Consider the following 19,572-nt stretch of genomic DNA (forward strand, 5'->3'; position numbering starts at 1 on the left):
CATTGGTCAATGTTTAGTTTACCTGGTTAATGTTAAGTTTATGTGACAGTTGTAATAAAGCTTTATATTTAGGACTATCAACATAATATCAATGATTAGTAAAGAAGGCGAGACATTTCAGCGTGTGCACTCTTGTTTTAATATTATCTGAGGCTCTTTTCACAAAATTTTTTAATAGAACTACTTGTAAGTTATGAACATACAGTATAACTTACAATTTGTAATATTTTTTTTGTGAAAAGAGCTTCTTATCTTAGTTTATTGTTGGATATCAACATAGTATGATTAATTCTGTTCGTTTGTTGACAGTTACATACTGCAATCAGTTCATGGAAACCATTTCTGATTGATTGATTGTTGGTTTTTAACACCACTTTTAGCACTTGGTTATATCATTTTGGCCAGTTTTCATTGGTGAATACCACCTATCTTCGACAGGAAATCTAACAATCCTTGTCAATTAGATATACTGCTTATGAATTTGCAAATTGAGCTGTAATACTATGATTTTTTTTAAACTTATGAAAAAAGAATATGCACTGTATTATATAAAGTTGCATATTTCTGTCCTTTTCATTTATTATACATTGTATTTTATTTTCAAAAATATCACATTTCTTATTAATTGCAGATAACTTTTTATGAAGAAGAACGAGACATTATGGCCAGGGCCACATCTGAGTGGATAACACAGCTACACTTTGCTTTCCAAGATGCTCAGAATTTATATTTAGTGATGGAATTCCATGGTGGAGGGGATCTTTTATCTTTACTATCAAGGTTTGCTTATGATATGAATATAGAAAGAAATCCTGTTTATACTTTTATCAGCTGTAATATTTAACCATGTAAGAAGGCATTACCAGTGCAATCATTTCATCAATTACAATCGTGTCATAATTGTTTTGGACAATCCATAAGAGTAGACACCCTTTGCAAATCACTGTATACATTTTATATGGATATTTCTTTTTAAAATTGCTTGAAAAAAAAAGATTTAAAAAAAATAAATTAATGATATTTTAGAATATAATCATGAGCAGAGGAATGTTTCAATCTAATTGAGGGCTATTCCAAAATGAATTGTATTGGGGGTTGGAAGGCAGTTGATAATACTATAGGCATAGTGGGGTTCAAAATATGTTTCCCACAATAGCACATTGAAATTTGAATTAAAATTGTATGGATAGGGGTCTTTGGGGAGAGGAGGGAGGGTAGTGCCTTTCTACCCACCCATACATTCAATTTCGGAAATGCCCATAAAGTAAAAAAGTGTTTTGTTTTAATCATTGTTTTCAACACTCGTATGATGAACATCATATAAAACATAAATCTAGAGTCCTTTTTAGCTCACCTGGCCCGAAGGGCCAAGTGAGCTTTTCTTATCACTTGGCGTCCGTCGGCGGCGTCCGTCGGCGGCGTCGTCGGCGTTAGCTTTTTACAAAAATCTTCTCCTCTGAAACCACTGGGCCAAATTTAACCAAACTTGGCCACAATCATCATTAGGGTATCTTGTTTAAAAAATGTGTCCGATGACCCGGCCAACCAACCAAGATGGCCGCCATGGCTAAAAATAGAACATAGGGGTAAAATGTAGATTTTGGCTTATATCTCTGAAACCAAAGCATTTAGAGTAAATCTGACACGGGTTAAACTGATTATCAGGTCAAGATCTATCTGCCCTAAAATTTTCAGACAAATCTGACAACCTGTTGTTGGGTTGCTGCCCCTGAATTGGTAAATTTAAAGAAATTTTGCAGTTTTTGGTTATTATCTTGAATATTATTATAGATAGAGATAAAATGTAAACAGCAATTATGTTCAGCAAAGTAAGATCTACAAATAAGTTGTCATGACCAAAATTGTCAGTCGACCCCTTTAGGAGTTATTGCCCTTAATAGTCAATTTTTAACAATTTTTTGTAAATTTTTGTAATCTTTTACAAAAATCTTCTTCTCTGAAACTACTGAGACAAATTTAACCATAATTGGCCATAATCATTATTAGGGTATCTAGTTTAAAAAATTTGTCCAATGACCCTGCCTTCCAACCATCATGACTTGGTTAAAAATAGAACATAGGAGTAAAATGCAGTTTTTGGTTTATATCTCTAAAACTAAAGCATTTAAAGCAAATCTGACAGGTGGCAAAAATGTTCATCAGATTTAGATTTATCTGCCCTGAAATTTTCAGACGAATCCGACAACCCGTTGTTGGGTTGCTGCCCCTGAGTTAGTAATTTTACAAAAATTTTGCAGTTTTTTGTTATTATCTTAGATATCATTATAATATCTAATATCTAATACTATTAATTATGATTTTAACCTTATTTTACATGATTTCCAAAGCATCAGTAAATACAGGTGAGCGACACAGGCTCTTGAGAGCCTCTAGTTTGTTGTTGAAATGTCTTCCAAGTTACTTCCAGTTTAACTTTAAACATGTACATGTATGCACATCATATCTTACTTTTGTTGACAAATCCTGATATTACTGATTGTTAATTTGTTTGGTTTGAATTTTTAGGAATGATGATATATTTGAAGAATCAATGTGTAGATTTTATGTAGGAGAAATGACACAGGCAATACATGCTTTACATTGCATGGGATATGTACACAGGTAAGATTTCTACACATAAGTTTGTGATATTCTAAGGCTTGATAGTTATTAGATTGTTCTTACCAGTGTAACTCTTGTAAATTTGCTACTAAATTCCAGATGTTCTTATGGTGAAAAAAGATATATCATTTAATAGAAGAAGGTTTTTGCAATTTATTTTTTACTCTCATCATTTGCATGAAAGTCAGCTGTTTTAGGTTTTGTTGCTTCAGCTTATGAGTTGAACAGAAGTTTTGTGAGTAACAGTTAGATTGGTTTCTTAAGATTACACTTTATTGTAAGAAATGATAATTTTTGCATCCTTGTCTTTTTGGCAAATAAATTCTGAATTAATAATAGAAAATTCAGTTTTCAACATAATTTGGAAAGTTAAAACAGGTGAAGACAAGATTTAGAAGAAAAAATGAAAGCACAAGTTACTAATTCTTGCATATTAAACTCAAAAGCAATTAGAGAGGTTTTTGCAAAAAAATTCTGGATTAAAAAGTGAAAACTCAGTTTTCCACATATTCCACTCATTCAGTTTTACCCTTGTCCAACTGTACGTAGGTACGTCCGTACGTCCCAAAATTGGTTTCCGTTCTCTAACTTGAGTTTGCCTCAACCAAATGTTATGAAACTTATACACAATGCTAATTACCACAAAACACAGATCAAGTTTGAATTTTAGTGGCGTCACTTTAACCGTTCTAGAGTTATGCCCCTTTATGAATGGAAAAATTGCAAAATTTTTAGTTTCCGTTCTCTAAAAAGTTTGTCTCAACCAAATGTTATGAAACTTATACACAATGCTTATTACCACATAACACAGATCAAGTTTGAATTTTGGTGGCGTCACTTTAACCGTTCTAGAGTTGTGCCCTTTTATACATGGAAAAATTGCAAAACTTTTATTTTCTTCTAAATATCGAGTAATTTTTAAAATTGGAGTTATCTTCCTTTGTCCATGATTATAGTTGAATCAACTACAATCAATGCTTTATACAATGCAATGTTTAATTTTGACTTCCACTGATAAAACACAGATCAAGTTGAATTTGGGAAGTGTTACTTTAACCATTATTGAGTTATGCCCATTATAAATCGAAAGATTGCAAAATTTTTAGTTTCAATTCTGTAACTTAAGTTTACCCCAACCAAACATTATGAAACCTATACACAATGCTTATTACCAAATAATACAGATTAAGTACGAAATTTGTTGGCGACACTTTTACCATTCTTGAGTTATGTCCATTTATAAACATAAAAATTGCTGAATTTTTCAGTTATGTTCATTTATAAACATAAAAATTGCTGAATTTTTCGTTTCTGTTCTCTAACTTTAGTTTGTCTCAACCAAATGTTATAAAACTTATATACAATGCGTATTATCACAAAACTCAGATCAAGTACAAATTTGGGTAGCGTAACTTTTACCGTTCTTGAGTTATGTTCCTTTATAAGGTTATATGCAAGCTTTGGCATCATCTCTGTCCACATGTGGACACTATCCACATTTTTTTTCTGATACATTTTAAACTTTTTTTTTAAGGGACATTAAACCAGAAAATATACTACTAGATAGTACAGGACATGTAAAGCTAGCAGATTTTGGATCAGCTGCCCAGTTATCAGCAGATATGTTGGTTAGTATCATTACCAAGGGCTGTGCCAGATAAAAAATGAAAAAAAGTGGGTTGAGGGGTCGGAAGGCTCTGACAGATTTACTATATTAGATTTGTTTGGATGAAAGGTATGATGAAAATTTTATACGTTTTTTTTTTAAACTTTTTTTTTTACTGAAATGTCCTTACTCCTACAGCATAACATTGTTAAAACAGGACATGGCCCCTTTTAATTAAAAAGGCATACAGTGTCTTCTTTAAAACAAATATCGCTGTGTATTTCTCAATTTTTTTGGATATACATTAAGAGCAGTTACTCAGATTGTTTTTACATTTTTTGTGTTTTCTTTGAATTAATGTATTTCCTGTAACTAGAAACATATAAAAAAACTTTGATAAGAAATAAGTGAAATTTATAGTATTTATTTGAAATAGACATTGGGGTTATTTTACAAACAACTACCACAAACAATTGGGATTTTTATAACTGCATTTTTACCACATTGAAATTATGCCATCAGAAAAATACAAAAAACTATCATCATATCCCTGAGTATCTGTTTAATCAAATAGTTGCTGCTTAATTGTTAAATTTTTAATTGTGTGAAAAAGTCTGAAATCATGAATACATACACTCAGAATCCACAAAATTAAATCCATGAATCAATACACCTTTTACACTTTTACATATACATGTTGCCAACTTTGTTTGCTTACTATAAAATATTTATTGTCATGCTCCGGTGGCTCTTCATGGTTCATTGCATTTATATTTTTAGGTTTCATCAAGGATGCCTGTTGGTACCCCAGACTATGTGTCTCCTGAACTTTTGACCTCTATGAACAACCATAGCAGTGATTCCAGATATGGAGTGGAGGTTGACTGGTGGTCACTTGGTGTTTGTATGTATGAGATGTTGTTTGGGAAGACACCATTCACTGATGAGAGTGGCTCCATGGTCATAACCTATTCTAATATCATGAACTTCAAGGTCAGTAATACAAACAGACATATTTATACGATTTAGAAATAGTGCGTAGAAATTTTGGTAAACCAAAATTAATCATAGGGCTCTAAAACACTATTTTGATTATATCCCAACAACTTTTTGGTGATTGATTAAAGGATTGTTGGTGTTTAATGCCACTGTCAACACTCTTAGCTATATCATGCCTGTCAATTTTATTGATGGAGGAGGAAGGAATGCCTGAAAAAAAACACCCACTCTTGGCTGGAAAACTGGCAATCCTAGTCGATTCAGATCATGTTTCTCAAAGTTTTTTTAAAAAAAATATTAAATAAAGTGCCTCTAGACTGCCCCATATGTTTATTTCTTTACCTTGCCATAGCACATTTGGCTAGTATAAAGTAGGGCAATTCTAACACATGTTTTTAGACTAAATATGCATGCAATATTTGCAACTTGATCACACATTAATCAATCTGTCAATCATAATTTACAACATTTTTTGTGCACTAACCATTTTGGTGTTGATCCATGCTGACTGTATACGTATTTACTGAGTATAATAACACAAAAAATCTAGTGTGAATGAAAACTGCAAATCTTAAAGAATAATTCATATATAAAAAGCATGCTGTTTATAGTCCACAAATGTTTGGGTTTAGCATTCTTTGTGGACTAAAAGAGAAAGTCGAGCAAAATGTACTATGTCTACATTTGTTAAACCATAAGTTCGAGAACATTCATTTCTTTCTGAGGATCACTTTTTTTTCATGCCAGGCATAACTACTTATCCAATAAATTCCATTAACTGGAATAAATGTTATCTTGACCCATTAACAATTTTCTCAAAAAAAAAAAAAAATAGATGTAAAAGTTACAAATGATATAAGTTCCAATATAATACTAAAAACACTGACAACAGTAAATGCAAACAAGAATTACAAATTTTTGTAAATTGAAAGAAGAAATTTAAAGGATGAAAGACTCAGTATGGAAAGATAACATTTTCTAACCTGTGTATTGATACATTTACTCCATTTCTATTCTTTATAAAACATTTGTTATTTTTGATTCTGCGGATTCATCATTTTTCATGGTGAACCAATTTTGGTATACTGGTTAATCACAAATTTAAATGTTCAAAGGAGTTTAAATTTTTTATAGACTTTGCAGATTTTGGTCAAAGCCAAGAAACCAAATATCCAGCAAAAATTCAATCTTCCTCAATCAACAAAAATCGGTATCCACGAAAATAAATGAATCCACAGTAACAATTTCATTTTCCATATCTTTGCAGGAATGTTTGACCTTTCCAGAGAAAGTAAAAATATCTAAACATGCTGTTGATCTGATGAAAAAACTTTTAACAGAAAAATCAGACAGATTTGGCTATAGAAGTGTACTCTTACATGACTTCTTTAAAGGATTGAATTGGGAAAGACTAAGAGAAGGTAGGTTAAAATGTATTGATAAAAAGGTTTATTCAGAAAAAAACTAGGGTACATATAGATGAATGCATATTCACCTGTCAGATATGAACCTAAAGGTTGGTCTGGTGGGGTGTTGACTGTTATAACTATGAAAAAATCTGTTACATGTTAAACTTTGCTTATATCCACATCATTTGAACTCTGGTGGATAGTTGTCTCATTGGCAATCATACAACATCTCCCTATTTTATGCTTCATTATCCAGTCTTATCAACCAGGATAATCAAATATTTCCCTGAAATTTGATTTATATATGTTTTACCCCTTAGTATTCTTGTGATATTGGCCACTGGAAAAAAACCTAGTGTCAGTCATCATAAAAGTCAAAACTAGTCCTACAAAGCGTTTAATCAATAGATGTTAACCTCTTCTTCATCTGGTCTCTGTAGGGGAGTTGTCTCATTGGCATTCATACCACATCTTTCTTAATTTTATATATAAAATTCCAAGTAGAAATGATACATGAACTGCAGTAGTGTTTTACACAATTGCTGTTTGAATTTACCTCTACAAACTGATCAACTGGTTATTAAGCAGTTTAGCTCATTGCGTCAGTCGAAGGTTGTTAATATGAAGCAAGTGCAGTGTAATAAAAATAATCCTTGTCAACCTTTTCCAGTGATTTACTGTGACTTGACTATAGGTGTTGCTGTTTACCTTTACCTATTGTTCAACCAGATTGTAAAATTGACAATACAATTGGGACATTTAAATTGACCAGTTGGTATTGTTAAGAGTTGACAATAGGTAATCACTCATGCATTTACAGTCTACCTTGATCCTGTCCTATCACTATACCTGTTTAATTGTAACTGATTTTCAAAACTTATCCATGTGGCATTTAGGTTTCAAGTTTTATCTTTGTAAAATAACATAACATGCCTACAGTTTAAATAAGTATATATGGTATGAAAAAAGCTAGACACAATATGCAAAATTATTCCATGTTCTAATATGCTAAAGACTGCTGAATTTTTTTTTAATTTCATTTCCACATGTTTTCCTTTAGAGAATCCTAAAATAAGTAAAGGGAAAACACATTGTTATTACAGTCTTTTTCATTGAAATGAATGTATTCCTTGAAGTAATTGGCCATACAATTTCCAAAGAAACACAACTTTTAGAAGAAAAAGGAGAGATTTTTATTTTACTGTCATTTCAAATTTCAAGAGAGAGGAAGCCAGAACAAGAATATATATGTGTTTTTTTTCTTGTGGGGTATTAACTTGCATGTCATATAATGCACTACATTTCCTCTTAATGTTTTCATATTCAAATACTATGAGTGCTTGGATTTCTTTTATATTGTTGAAAAAGACCTCTTTTATCTCATTCGCTTTTTCTAATGGGAGTTAACTCAAAAGATTTATTTTTTACTCTCTCGGAAATCTTAATTATTTCATAATTTCCATAATTTTCCAAGATTAAAAAACACCAGATCAAATGTGTGCATTCCTTCGTTTAGACATTTGTTCAATACTTATTGCCATGAGTCTTGTACAAAGTGTTCATGCATAGTGAAATATCAAAAATAATAGTTATGAATAAACTGGTTTATTTATTAACACTGATATTTGATATCCCATCCAGTATTCCAGTTTTCACTATTTGAAGTAATACTATTTGAAGTAATTTTAAACTATATTCCTAATTCTATTAACTTTTTGGAATATTTTCTTACATTTTTCACTATATTACTAGATTTTTTATTCTATATCCACAGTATTCTGTAAAATTTCCTATGATATATATTCCAATTAAACAGGTGCAGAGAGTTTATATTAGATCCAGAATTTTGTAATTTTTGATCATTTCCTATATCACATTCAAAATAAATAATCCTCACTTTACAAATTTTTTGGAATATTTTATTTCTATTTTTCACTATATCACTTGATTTTACTATATCCACAGTATTCAGATTTTTATTTCATTTTCCATGATATGTCCACAGTGTTCAGTTTTTTATTTCATTTCCCATGATATATGTCCCAATTTAACAATATTAGATCCAGAATTTTATAATGATTATTTCCAATATCACATTAAAAATTTTTATCCTCACGTAATGAATTTTTTGGAATATTTTACTTTTATTATTCACTTTATCACTTAAGATTCGACTATATCCACTGTATTCACATTTTATTTCATTTCCATGATATATATCCCATTTAAACAGGTTCTCCTACTTTTTTTTAACTTAAATCCTGTCTTATAAAAAGTGAATTTCCTTGAGTGAACACAGTATTTTTATGCACAAAGCTCCTAATAGATTTCAAAGAAAAACACTGCAAGTATGCTCCCAAATTATTTTGGCTTTTACATGTACATCATGATGTGAAAGCCATACAAAACATTTTGAATGAATTATTTCCTCCTTGATACATTCATGACAATCCATTTAAAATCACATTTTAAGAAGCAAAATTAAATGCATCTAAGAATTGAATTCAAATAAAACAAATCCCAATATTTTATGCAAATTGATTCCAATAGATTTCAAACACTGCGAATAAAAATCCAAAATGAAAAATTTGAAGGGACATATGAAGAAACACACAACATATCCATCTGAAAACTGAAACTGAAAACACCTGAATAGTTATTTCTTGTTTCACTGACAACTGGACAATACTATGTATAAGGGTTAAAAATTTAAAGATTCGTTTATTATCTAAAATTATTATCCGAAAATCTTTTGACTGATTTAGATTATTTTGTCAAAATATGTTAATCATCTATATTGGGGGCTTAAGGGCATACGATACAGTAGCAAGGGCAGATAATAACGTTTTCAAAACTTTTCGTGTTGTTTTTGCGATGTTGTTATCAGAACGTTGTAATTTCGCGACTTTTCTTAAAAGAATGATTACATTTTGCGACGTCGCTTTAGATATAGTCACATTTGCAGAAAAATCCACTGACGTCATAATCCGATTGCGCGAATTTGAAAAAGGTACCTGCTAAAAAAATTGACTATATTACGAAAATTGTAATATTTATTCATTAGTAATGAAGTCAACAGTATTTATTTAAAATGTGAAAATAAAATCAAATCCACAGTCATAGTTTTGTATGTGTTTTATTTCATATAGGAAATGAATAAAAGATATGTAAATAAAATAATACGTTGAGGAGACAGAAACCCAACTACACAAAAAGCCCAATAAATAATTCAACGTACTATCTTGACCATAATATAGTATCTATATATACACCATTTGGCAAGCACTAAATTGTATGACAATTGTACAGATAAAATAAACAGACTATCAACAAAATGTTAAAATAACATAAGAAATAAAGACAACGCCTCATACTGTTCCTGACTTTCAATAGGTACATTAAAAAGTTTAACGGCATTTTTAGAACTAACCCAGTGGAATATTTATATGTGTATGAAGAATAACTCTCAGTTAAGTAAACACAGTTATGAGCCCCATACGTATTACAGACCAAAGCAAAAATGCACCGGTTCATGCGCTAAGCTTATCCCCTATGTACATATTGAGAGAAAACAATCGAAGTATCGGCACACCGGAATTAGGTATCTGACAGACAAGAAAAGTGTTTACAAGTTGCAACTCACTGTCATTAAGCTACCGACAAAATACAAAGTCTTTCCGTAAGGCAGTTTATCAGATAAGAAACAAAAATTTGTTGGACCACCGGACGGACAGACAAACAATGGTGTTGCACCCAATCCTAGATTGGAGGTATAATACAGACAAATAAGTCAATAACTATATGTACCGTAATAAAAAATACCCCTGCCTGAATACAAGCTAAGGTAACCTATCTATTGATACAGAATCATGCAATGGTATGCTCTAATATCGACTGCTGTACTTCCTATGAAATGTTATACTACACCGCAATAGACTATATATATTGAGACAATTACGAAATAAATGTAGCTTTTTTGTGTGTCGAATTGTGTTTATCTTCGTCATTTGAACTATGATTGATAAAGTTATCTCATACCAAATGTCCTTATTTTTATATTATCCCATTTTCTTTTTTTTGTAATTTATAATTGTTTCACATTTTGTCATGTCGGGGCTTTTTGAATAATTAAAACTATGCTCAAGCTGTGTTGTCTACATGAAATGTAGGACTAATCTCGGACAGAGATGCAAATTATTTTTTTTTAGATTTATTTTTTTTTTGTTTCTGGTCATTTTTTTTTTAAAAGTAATTTACTAAAATACTTTTTCCATCCAAGTTTCGTAACAATTCATAAAGTTTGGCAAATATTTTATGCTACTTTACGAGTAACTATCTGTATAAATATTGATGATAAATATCATTGATTTCGAAAAAAAAAAACCTTGACGATACCACTGAACTTGACAGCGTAGTCTGGAACGACGGAAAAGATTTCACGACGTTGTTGCGATTAAAACTTATTTCAACGTAATTTAGTGCCTTATTGGCAAACGTCCCGTCTGCCATTAAAAATCAAGGTTTATTGCTTTTATTGAAAAAACAAGCACATGGACCCCCATTTTTTTCTTTTGCAATCAATCAAGGAATGTTCCAGGGACGCTCCGCCAAAATTCTAAGAAAAAATCAATGATCGAATTTCTTCTGCACTTCTGAATAGATGCAAAAGTATTGTCAATTTCTTTATTTCACTGATAGAAATATAATTTAAAGAACAAAAATTAAGTTAAACCTTAAACTTGTTACAGCATTTTGATGCCGTGGTTCAAAGGAACATTTTACTAAGAAACCCTGTTAAATTATGACTGTTCGTTCTGTTTCTGACAAGTTTATGACCCTCAACTAATTAACATTTACAACAGGTGTTTTAAGTTGTGATTACAGATAATCCGCTTATCGGCATTGGATGGGTCACTAATCCGTTAATTATTCATCAACCTCATAATTGATCATCATTATTATTTTCCTCAGTAAAATCAGTCAGTCAGAATTTCAATTTCAATATTTATCAAACGAGCACAATTTGTAGTTCGTTTGTCGTAGTTTCGTCATTTGAGTTTTCAATCGGACAGTTCGCATTTAAATTTCAATATTTATCAAATGATCACAATTTACAGTTCGCTTATGGTAGTTTCGTCAAATGAACGTATTTTCGTCATATTTGATATAACTTTTAATCAAAAACTTTCGACAATTTCGAGTAAAAAAATAGAACTTTATTCATAACATTCAGAAGTGTTTTCACGAGTCAAACAGGTGCTTCCTTTACGATGAACTGCGCATGCGCGGAAATATTCTTATGAATTTAAAGACACTAAAACGTATAATACGAAATAATTAAGTATCAAACTAAACGAGAGAGACAAATATAGTTCTTATTTAGCAAATTTTATTTAAAAAATGATAATTTCCTGCCTTTTTTAAACACGAACCAATCCGTAGATGAATCCAGATTCATTCTGAATTTATTATCCACTTGTCACTTCCCGTTTTCATTTCATTTGGAAATCGAAAGTAAACATGATCTATTCATGATAAATTTACAATTTAAAGTCATTAGAATTGTTCCAATAATGGATTTGTACAAATCCTTGGTTCCAACTTTATAGAATTAATTCTAAATATTGCTTTAAAACGTTTTTATGGATAATGAGTATGAATAATGCAGTGAAATAGTCCTTACAAGTTCATTTATGCTGTGATTCCTGGTTTTAAATATAATGCCATTAATGGATCCCAACTTTTTCTGATTAGGAATGTACCCTGAAACTAACTGAAGTGAAATTGTGAACTAGATTTCTAGATCTTATATCCTAATCTTCGTATTAAAGTGCCACATCAGTCAAATCATGCAGTAACTGCCTAGTATGCATAAGTCCTTCAAAGTCTGACAAAATGTATAGATAGTAATATATATCCTAGGTCCAACGCAAAAGTGACTAAAGCCCTCAAAATCCTAGCTTAAACCCTGTCCCAAGAAATCCACTAAAATCGGTACCCGACGTATATTAATGAATCCATAGTATGTGGTGAACTGGAAAGATTTGAACACCTAATTTTAATTGGTCTATTGAAACATTTCATGGCAGCCACTTTTATTTTGAAAATGTGTGATTTCCAATTTCAGACACACCACCCTTTGTACCACATTTGTCTAGTTTAGATGATACATCAAACTTTGACGAGTTTGAGAGAGTTAAATACCAGCCAGCATTTGATGAATACAATGAGACCAGAGATTTTAGTGGCAAAGACTTGCCTTTTGTTGGATTTACCTATGTCAGGAATGCAAAAGAAGAAGATTCTGGGTATGTAAAGAAGGCACCGTCTCATTTTAAGCCCTGCCTTCGATAGTAGGGGGCATAATATTCTCCAGTCTGTGTCCGTCCATTCGTCCCTTAAGTATAAGGTTAAACTTTTTGGTTAAGGTAGATTACCATGAAGTTATTGTCACATCAACTTAAAACTTAGTACACCTGTTCATAATATGAACTTTAACAATATAAGCCAAATTACGGTTTTGACCCAGGTTTTACAGTTCACATGGACACATATTCTTTATTTTTGTATTTTATTGGGTTAAAGCAGACTTAAAAAATGTCAGAAAGTAATAGAATGTTGATGTTGAAAAGGCAAGTAGATTTTAATTTTTTGGTGTATAAATGTTTTCAAGAAAATTTTCTTTTGGGAGAAACCGAAAAACTCTGCTTACCTTGTTACCTTCCAAAATGAATTTTATCAAATCTACAAAATAGTCTTCAGTATAAAGCAATGAAATACTACATGGAAAGTATTGATGCTCTAAAGGTTTTTTTCATTTTAGGATCAAGATACATTCAGAAAGTTTTAGTGATGCTGACTCAACTACAACCTCATCTTGTGCAGACTCCAGCTGTAGTACTCCACCTCGTAATTTGGAAGTCACACTTACGGTAAAAATAAATGAATTACATGGTCTGAAAAGAAAATACCACCAGCTAGAAGAGAAGGAGTGCTCCTTACAGTCAGAGGTAGATAAATGGAGAGTGTCCTACCATGAGAAGGATGAGGAATTGATGAAGGTTACAGTAGAGAAAGATGCTTTGGAGAATGAACTGCAGTCTTACATTACAAAAGCTAATGTGAGTTTATCAACTGTCAAAATTAATGGGAAAAACTTTCACATAATTTTTGTGTGTTAAGAAATTGAATATTATTTACATGAATTGGGTAAATTATGTAGAGAAAACAAGTGGACCAACTGTAAGTTTCATAAGAAATGATATGGGAGGATGCTTTTAAGACATAAGGTAACAAACATGTATCAAAGAATGTAAACAAATATAAAAGACCTACACAAAACTGTAAATATAAATATTGTTGCCCTTTCTAATCAAGAAAAAAAAAACATTTTTGTATTTAATTAGATATATTGAATTTAGCTTTGTATGTTGTGTAACATCATCTGCTAGAGTATAAATTTAAGATTAAATGACAGAAAAGGTTTCTTTTGAATTATTAAAAAAATTACTAATTTTTTTGATGAACTGTATGCTATTATTTTAGAATTTAAAGGACAGATATGATAAAGTTGTAGAGGAAAAAGAAATTCTGGAAAATAGAGCCTACAAATTGTATGAAGAAATAAAAGATATGAATTCAGAAGTTCTACAAATCGAGGAAGAAATCCTAAGGTATTTTCAAATATGATTTGCATCATTCATGCAACAAGGGAATTCTTCACTGATTCTTCCTGTATTTGACTGAGTATTTTTTCGGTAACTTTAAAAATCATTTGAAATTTGGAAATTTTTTAATTGACTATTATGAAAATTGCATATATCTTTCATTGTGTTTGTAAGTCCTGAAGTATTTCTCTATGTCTGTACCATAATAAAATACATTATTTTCTCCCACAGGTCACAAGTAGAAGAACTACAAGACTTGGTAGCAGAGTTAGAAAAAGAAAAGAAGAAAATGTTGAAGAAGATTGCTGACAGAGATAAGCAGCTAAAGTTAAACAAAGAACAGCTTATCCAGAACAAAAAACAAATAGATAGGTTACAGAGTCGTTTAGACAAGGTATATACACAGAAATATTCTGTCTGTAGATAAGAACAAGATGTTTTCCATTCACATTTAAAAAAACAAAGATGTAGCATTTTGATGTCCAGCAAAGAATTCCCCACAAACTAGAGGTAGGAGCCATTGTATAATGGAAAGTCTGAGATTTTGTACTTCGTTTAAGTATTCACTGTGATTTTTAAGGTAGCAATTAAACAGCTGTTTCCTTGTTTTAGGTTTGGTCATGTGTATGAAAGATTTTTTTTATGTTACCATATCCTTCCGTTTCCATTCAAAGGGGCTTGTAATGTGTACAAGTAACCATTATGCTATGTACAAATTTGGGGAAGAGAATTTTATGGATACACATCTACATTAGGAAATGTAGTTTTTAAAAAGCAAACTTTCAAAAACTTTCACTATTCTTGTTTCAAAGGTTGTATGACTTTTTTCTTGTAAAAAATTACACATTTTTATAGAACCTAGCTGTTTACCTAATAACATCTTATTTGCTGTTAAAAATAAATTTATTCATGGTAGAATATTTTCTGCTTTTCCCAATGTATTCTTTTGTTGGGAAATCCTAGATAGAAAATCTTTGATATGATATTCAAAATCTTTTGTTTCAGGAAAGAAGAAAATCTAGAGATGACCAAAAGAGGGATTTGACATTACTAGAAACTAGGGAAGATACATGGAGAAGTCAACTGGAAGACAAAAATATTGAAATAGCAGAACTTAACAATAAATTACAGGTTTGTATACAGATATTTAACCAGAAGCAAATAAAACATATATATTTGTGTTTTATTTGTCTGTAATACTGTTTACAAATTTTGTTGTTTTACACCTTACATGTCACATGTAAACTTTTTTACCTGAATGTTGTCACATCTATTTACATAGAGATTATTAAAGAAGTTACTGTTAAAGATTGTTTTTAAACGAAGTTGTTCAAGGTAAAACAGCATAATTTATGAGACTTTATGAGACTTATTTAAGCTAAGCTTGTGCAATTTTGATATAACAATTATTTTTTGGAAAGCTTTTGTGTAAAATAAGTTCAAACCTTTGTTTTGTTGTAATGATAGTTTTATTTAAACATACATGGTACGCAGGAAAGTACTTTCTAAATTGGGTAACCACCTTTTTTTGGCAATTTTAGGATTTTCACTGTAATGGACACATAAATGGAGATTTCAAAATGCCTTACCTGGGTCTTGCATATGTTATTATGTAACAGCCCTCAGTACAAAAATGCTTTAGAATATTGTCTGATTAAAGGCAATGTATATATAGTAGGGCTGACTTTTGGACTTTTATGAAATTTTGTATGCATTTAGAACATGTTGAACAACATCTGAATATAGAAATATTGATATATGTAGCATTTATACATTAGAGATACAGTCGGTAAAAAGAAATATTTCTAAAAATGTATTAAAAGTACGTAAAGAACAGTAAAAAAAGGCAGTTTTGTCTCTTTTAAATTGTGACTTCTCTTAGATTTCTCACCAGAATTATTGTTGTAAACATTTCTGTTTTAATGATCTGAAAATATTAGTGGGTCAATTGATTTTTTTTCATTAGAAATCAATTTTAGAGGAAAATGATTAAAAATAACTAAAACAAGTGTAATGTTGGAAAAGATGTCATGCTGCAAAATTGTAATTTTTCTTGTTTATTGACGGACACCACTCAAACTTCAGTGATTTAGACAGCAAAAATTAATCTGATAACCCCTTAATTTATTCAGATCATTTAAACTGAAATGTTAACATGCAGTTTTATTTGTCAGTTGACATGGTATAAAGAACTCATGTACTCAGGATATTACCTCAACACTTGTATCTTTGACAGGAAATGGACGATTTAGTTGAGGCTTTTGAAGTTCAAGAAAAAGAGTTTATGGAACGAGAGCAGTATCTTTTGAGTAAATTACAGGATTGCCAAGAAGTTGATAAAGTGGTTAGTATAATAGAAAATATTTCTCTCTGTCTTTTATTAGTTTTTATGCCCCACCTAGGGGCATTATGTTTTTTGGTCTGTGCGTCCGTTCGTCCCTCTGTCCCGCTTCAGGTTAAAGGTTTTGGTCAAGGTAGTTTTTGATGAAGTTGAAGTTCAATCAACTTGAAACTTAGTACACATGTTCCCTATGATTTGATCTTTCTAATTTTAATGCCAAATTAGAGTTTTGACCCCAATTTCACGGTCCACTGAACATAGAAAATGATAGTGCGAGTAGGGCATCCGTGTACTATGGACACATTCTTGTTTCCTTAGAATTGACTTGTCCTATTTTTAAGGACAAAAAATTTAAGAACTCGTACCTATGTAGAAATATTATAGATATAGAACATGTAAAAATATATGTGTTTATGTATATAATGGTTAATTTTGAACAGTATAATTGATTCTCCCTTTCTCTAAATGGCATCCATTACCCCCCAAAAAATAAGAAAGTGTGTTTTGGGTTTCTTGTAAAAGTCTTTAGTATCAATAATAAAATTATGGTGTCAGAATTAAAAATAAAATCCTCTGAAGCTGGAAAATATGGTGTCTTCTTTTGAATTGAATAAAAGATGTTGGTTATGAGTACATGAGGAATCAACAAAAACAATATATACAAAGACTGGCAAGCTCTAAATAATCAGACTGAGTCTATCAAAAATCTACCATCAACAACAAAATTCCTACAAAAACAAAAACATTGAATTCTAACTGAAGACAAAATTAGTTCTGTCACCTGCAGTTATCAGAAATATAGTTCCAAGTTTAAGTAAAGCATTGTGTATGTTTTTGTTAGGTTGATATGATAGAGGTCTGTAATATATCCATTGAAGCATCTATTAAACTGCAGGTAAAGGAACCAATCAATATACTGCTTACAGCATGAACAGTTCTTTTTTTCTACAGTTTTTAGACACTACAATTATTATATCACATATTGTTTCAAATCATGCTACATTTAAAGGATCTTTAATAAATTTCTTGGGCATGCAAATTATCATCTATACAGGCCAGAAGGGCAAAGCAAATAAGTGTGTCAACTTATGTTTATATTTGTTTTGAAAGTTTTTTAACAAACAGAAATTTTATGAAATTAGTACAAAGTTCCAATAATTTAGGAGAAATATAACTTCTTGAAAGCTGTATGATGACCTTGAACTCTGGTGGATAGTTGTCTCATTGGCAATCATACCACATCTCCTTATTTTATATTTTTTCAGACATGAATAAATTTCATGATCTAAAGAAATATCATGTTTGAAGTGTCAGTTTTCTGTATATTTAAGAAGGTGTTTTAAGACTTTCAATTTTTGTCTCGCCTTGACGGAGTCAAAAAGCAAGACATAGGTATGCTGTTTCCGGTGTCGGCGACTGCGGCGTCAACAATGTATTAGTTTGTGATTAGGTCTAGTTCATGGTGAACCACTAGTGGTAAGTCAATGATATTTGGTATGCAGTTGTATTAGCATTGGCACATCTCATTACCATGGGGATTATTTGGCCCCGCCCCCTCAGTCAAGGTCTATTGACTTTGAAACTTTTCATAGTTTACATGTATTAGTTTGTGATTAGGTCAATTTATGGGGAACCACTAGTGGTAGGTCAATGATATTTGGTATGCAGTTGTATAAGCAAAGGCATATCTCATTTCCATGGAGATTATTTGGCTCTGCCCCCTTAGTCATGGTCTATAGACTTTGAAAATTTTGCTAAGTTAACATGTATTAGTTTGTGATTAGGTCAGTTCAAGGGGAACCATTAGTGGTAGGCTAATGTTAATTGGTGTTCAGTTGTATAAGCATTAGCACATCTCATTTCCATGGAGAATATTTGGCCCTGCCCCCTCAGTCATGGTCTATTTACTTTGAAACTTTTGCTTAGTTTACATGTATTAGTTTGTGATTAGATCAGTTTAAGATGAACTGCTAATGTTAAGTCAATGATATTTGGTATGCAAATTTATTGGCATTTGCAAGTATCGTTTCCATGGAGATTATATAGCCCTACCCTTGATCATGGTTCATTGACTTTGAAACTTTTACATAGTTTATAAGTTAATGTTTGTGTTTAGGTTTGTTTAAAGGGAATGACATATAATAAGTCAAAGGTATTTGGTATGCAGTTGTATAAGCACTGGCACATCTCATTCCATGGAGATTGTTTAGTCATGTACCTTCAGTCATGGTTCATCGACTTTGAATATTTGCATAACTTACATGTTAAAGTATTGCTATTTTAATTTCAACATTTGCATTATCAAAATTACAAAAAGGCGAGACATATCTCTGTGAGAACAGTTTATTTATATTTTTATAGAATTAAGGATTGGAAGTTCAGATAGTATATCAGACATCTAAAAGCCTATCATTGTTTACCTTTCTTTTTTGTTGTTGATTATTTCAAAGTAAGAATTTTATTAAAGAACAAATATCCATACCATTTATAACCAGAATTAGAAAATAGAGAATCTCATATATATTCAGTATATTTGTGGTGGTGATATTTGCTTTGATGCCAGAATAAGAAAGTCATTGTGTGATCACAAGAACAGAAAAACAGTAATTTTTGTCACATGTTTGGAAGGTTGCATGAAGTTTGGCAGGTTAGAAAAGTTTTGTGTAATCATCTCTCAAGCTTTTTAAAATGTTTGTACATTGAAGATAATACAACTCACTTTTTGTTCACTTGTCAACTATTTGCTGCTAATTTTCCAGATATTGAAACTTACTCAATTTTGAACAGCTTTTTTGCTAGAGGGTACCCATTTTGTACAATTCCAAATTTAATATATTCTTTGTACACACATTGACAATATGCACGTCACTTTGTGTACACTATATTTTGTGTGCATATTTTCCAGATTGGTTAAATTCTTTTAAACCA

At 31.0% G+C, this 19,572-nt stretch overlaps 1 protein-coding gene across 1 annotated transcript in view; it reads left to right on the forward strand.

The window, feature by feature from the left end:
* The window catches only part of LOC127729744 (citron Rho-interacting kinase-like), a 71,152-nt gene that overhangs the window by 10,655 nt on the left and 40,925 nt on the right, over positions 1 to 19,572 (forward strand). Inside the window, 11 exon segments of the mRNA XM_052237613.1 lie at positions 632 to 780; positions 2,527 to 2,622; positions 4,157 to 4,250; positions 5,009 to 5,221; positions 6,495 to 6,648; positions 12,764 to 12,944; positions 13,460 to 13,757; positions 14,182 to 14,309; positions 14,535 to 14,697; positions 15,309 to 15,434; positions 16,540 to 16,647. Of these exon segments, the coding sequence (XP_052093573.1) occupies positions 632 to 780; positions 2,527 to 2,622; positions 4,157 to 4,250; positions 5,009 to 5,221; positions 6,495 to 6,648; positions 12,764 to 12,944; positions 13,460 to 13,757; positions 14,182 to 14,309; positions 14,535 to 14,697; positions 15,309 to 15,434; positions 16,540 to 16,647 (1,710 nt within the window).

Source organism: Mytilus californianus, unplaced genomic scaffold (genome assembly GCF_021869535.1).
Source record: "Mytilus californianus isolate M0D057914Y unplaced genomic scaffold, xbMytCali1.0.p SCAF_2, whole genome shotgun sequence".
Classification (NCBI taxonomy): domain Eukaryota; kingdom Metazoa; phylum Mollusca; class Bivalvia; order Mytilida; family Mytilidae; genus Mytilus; species Mytilus californianus.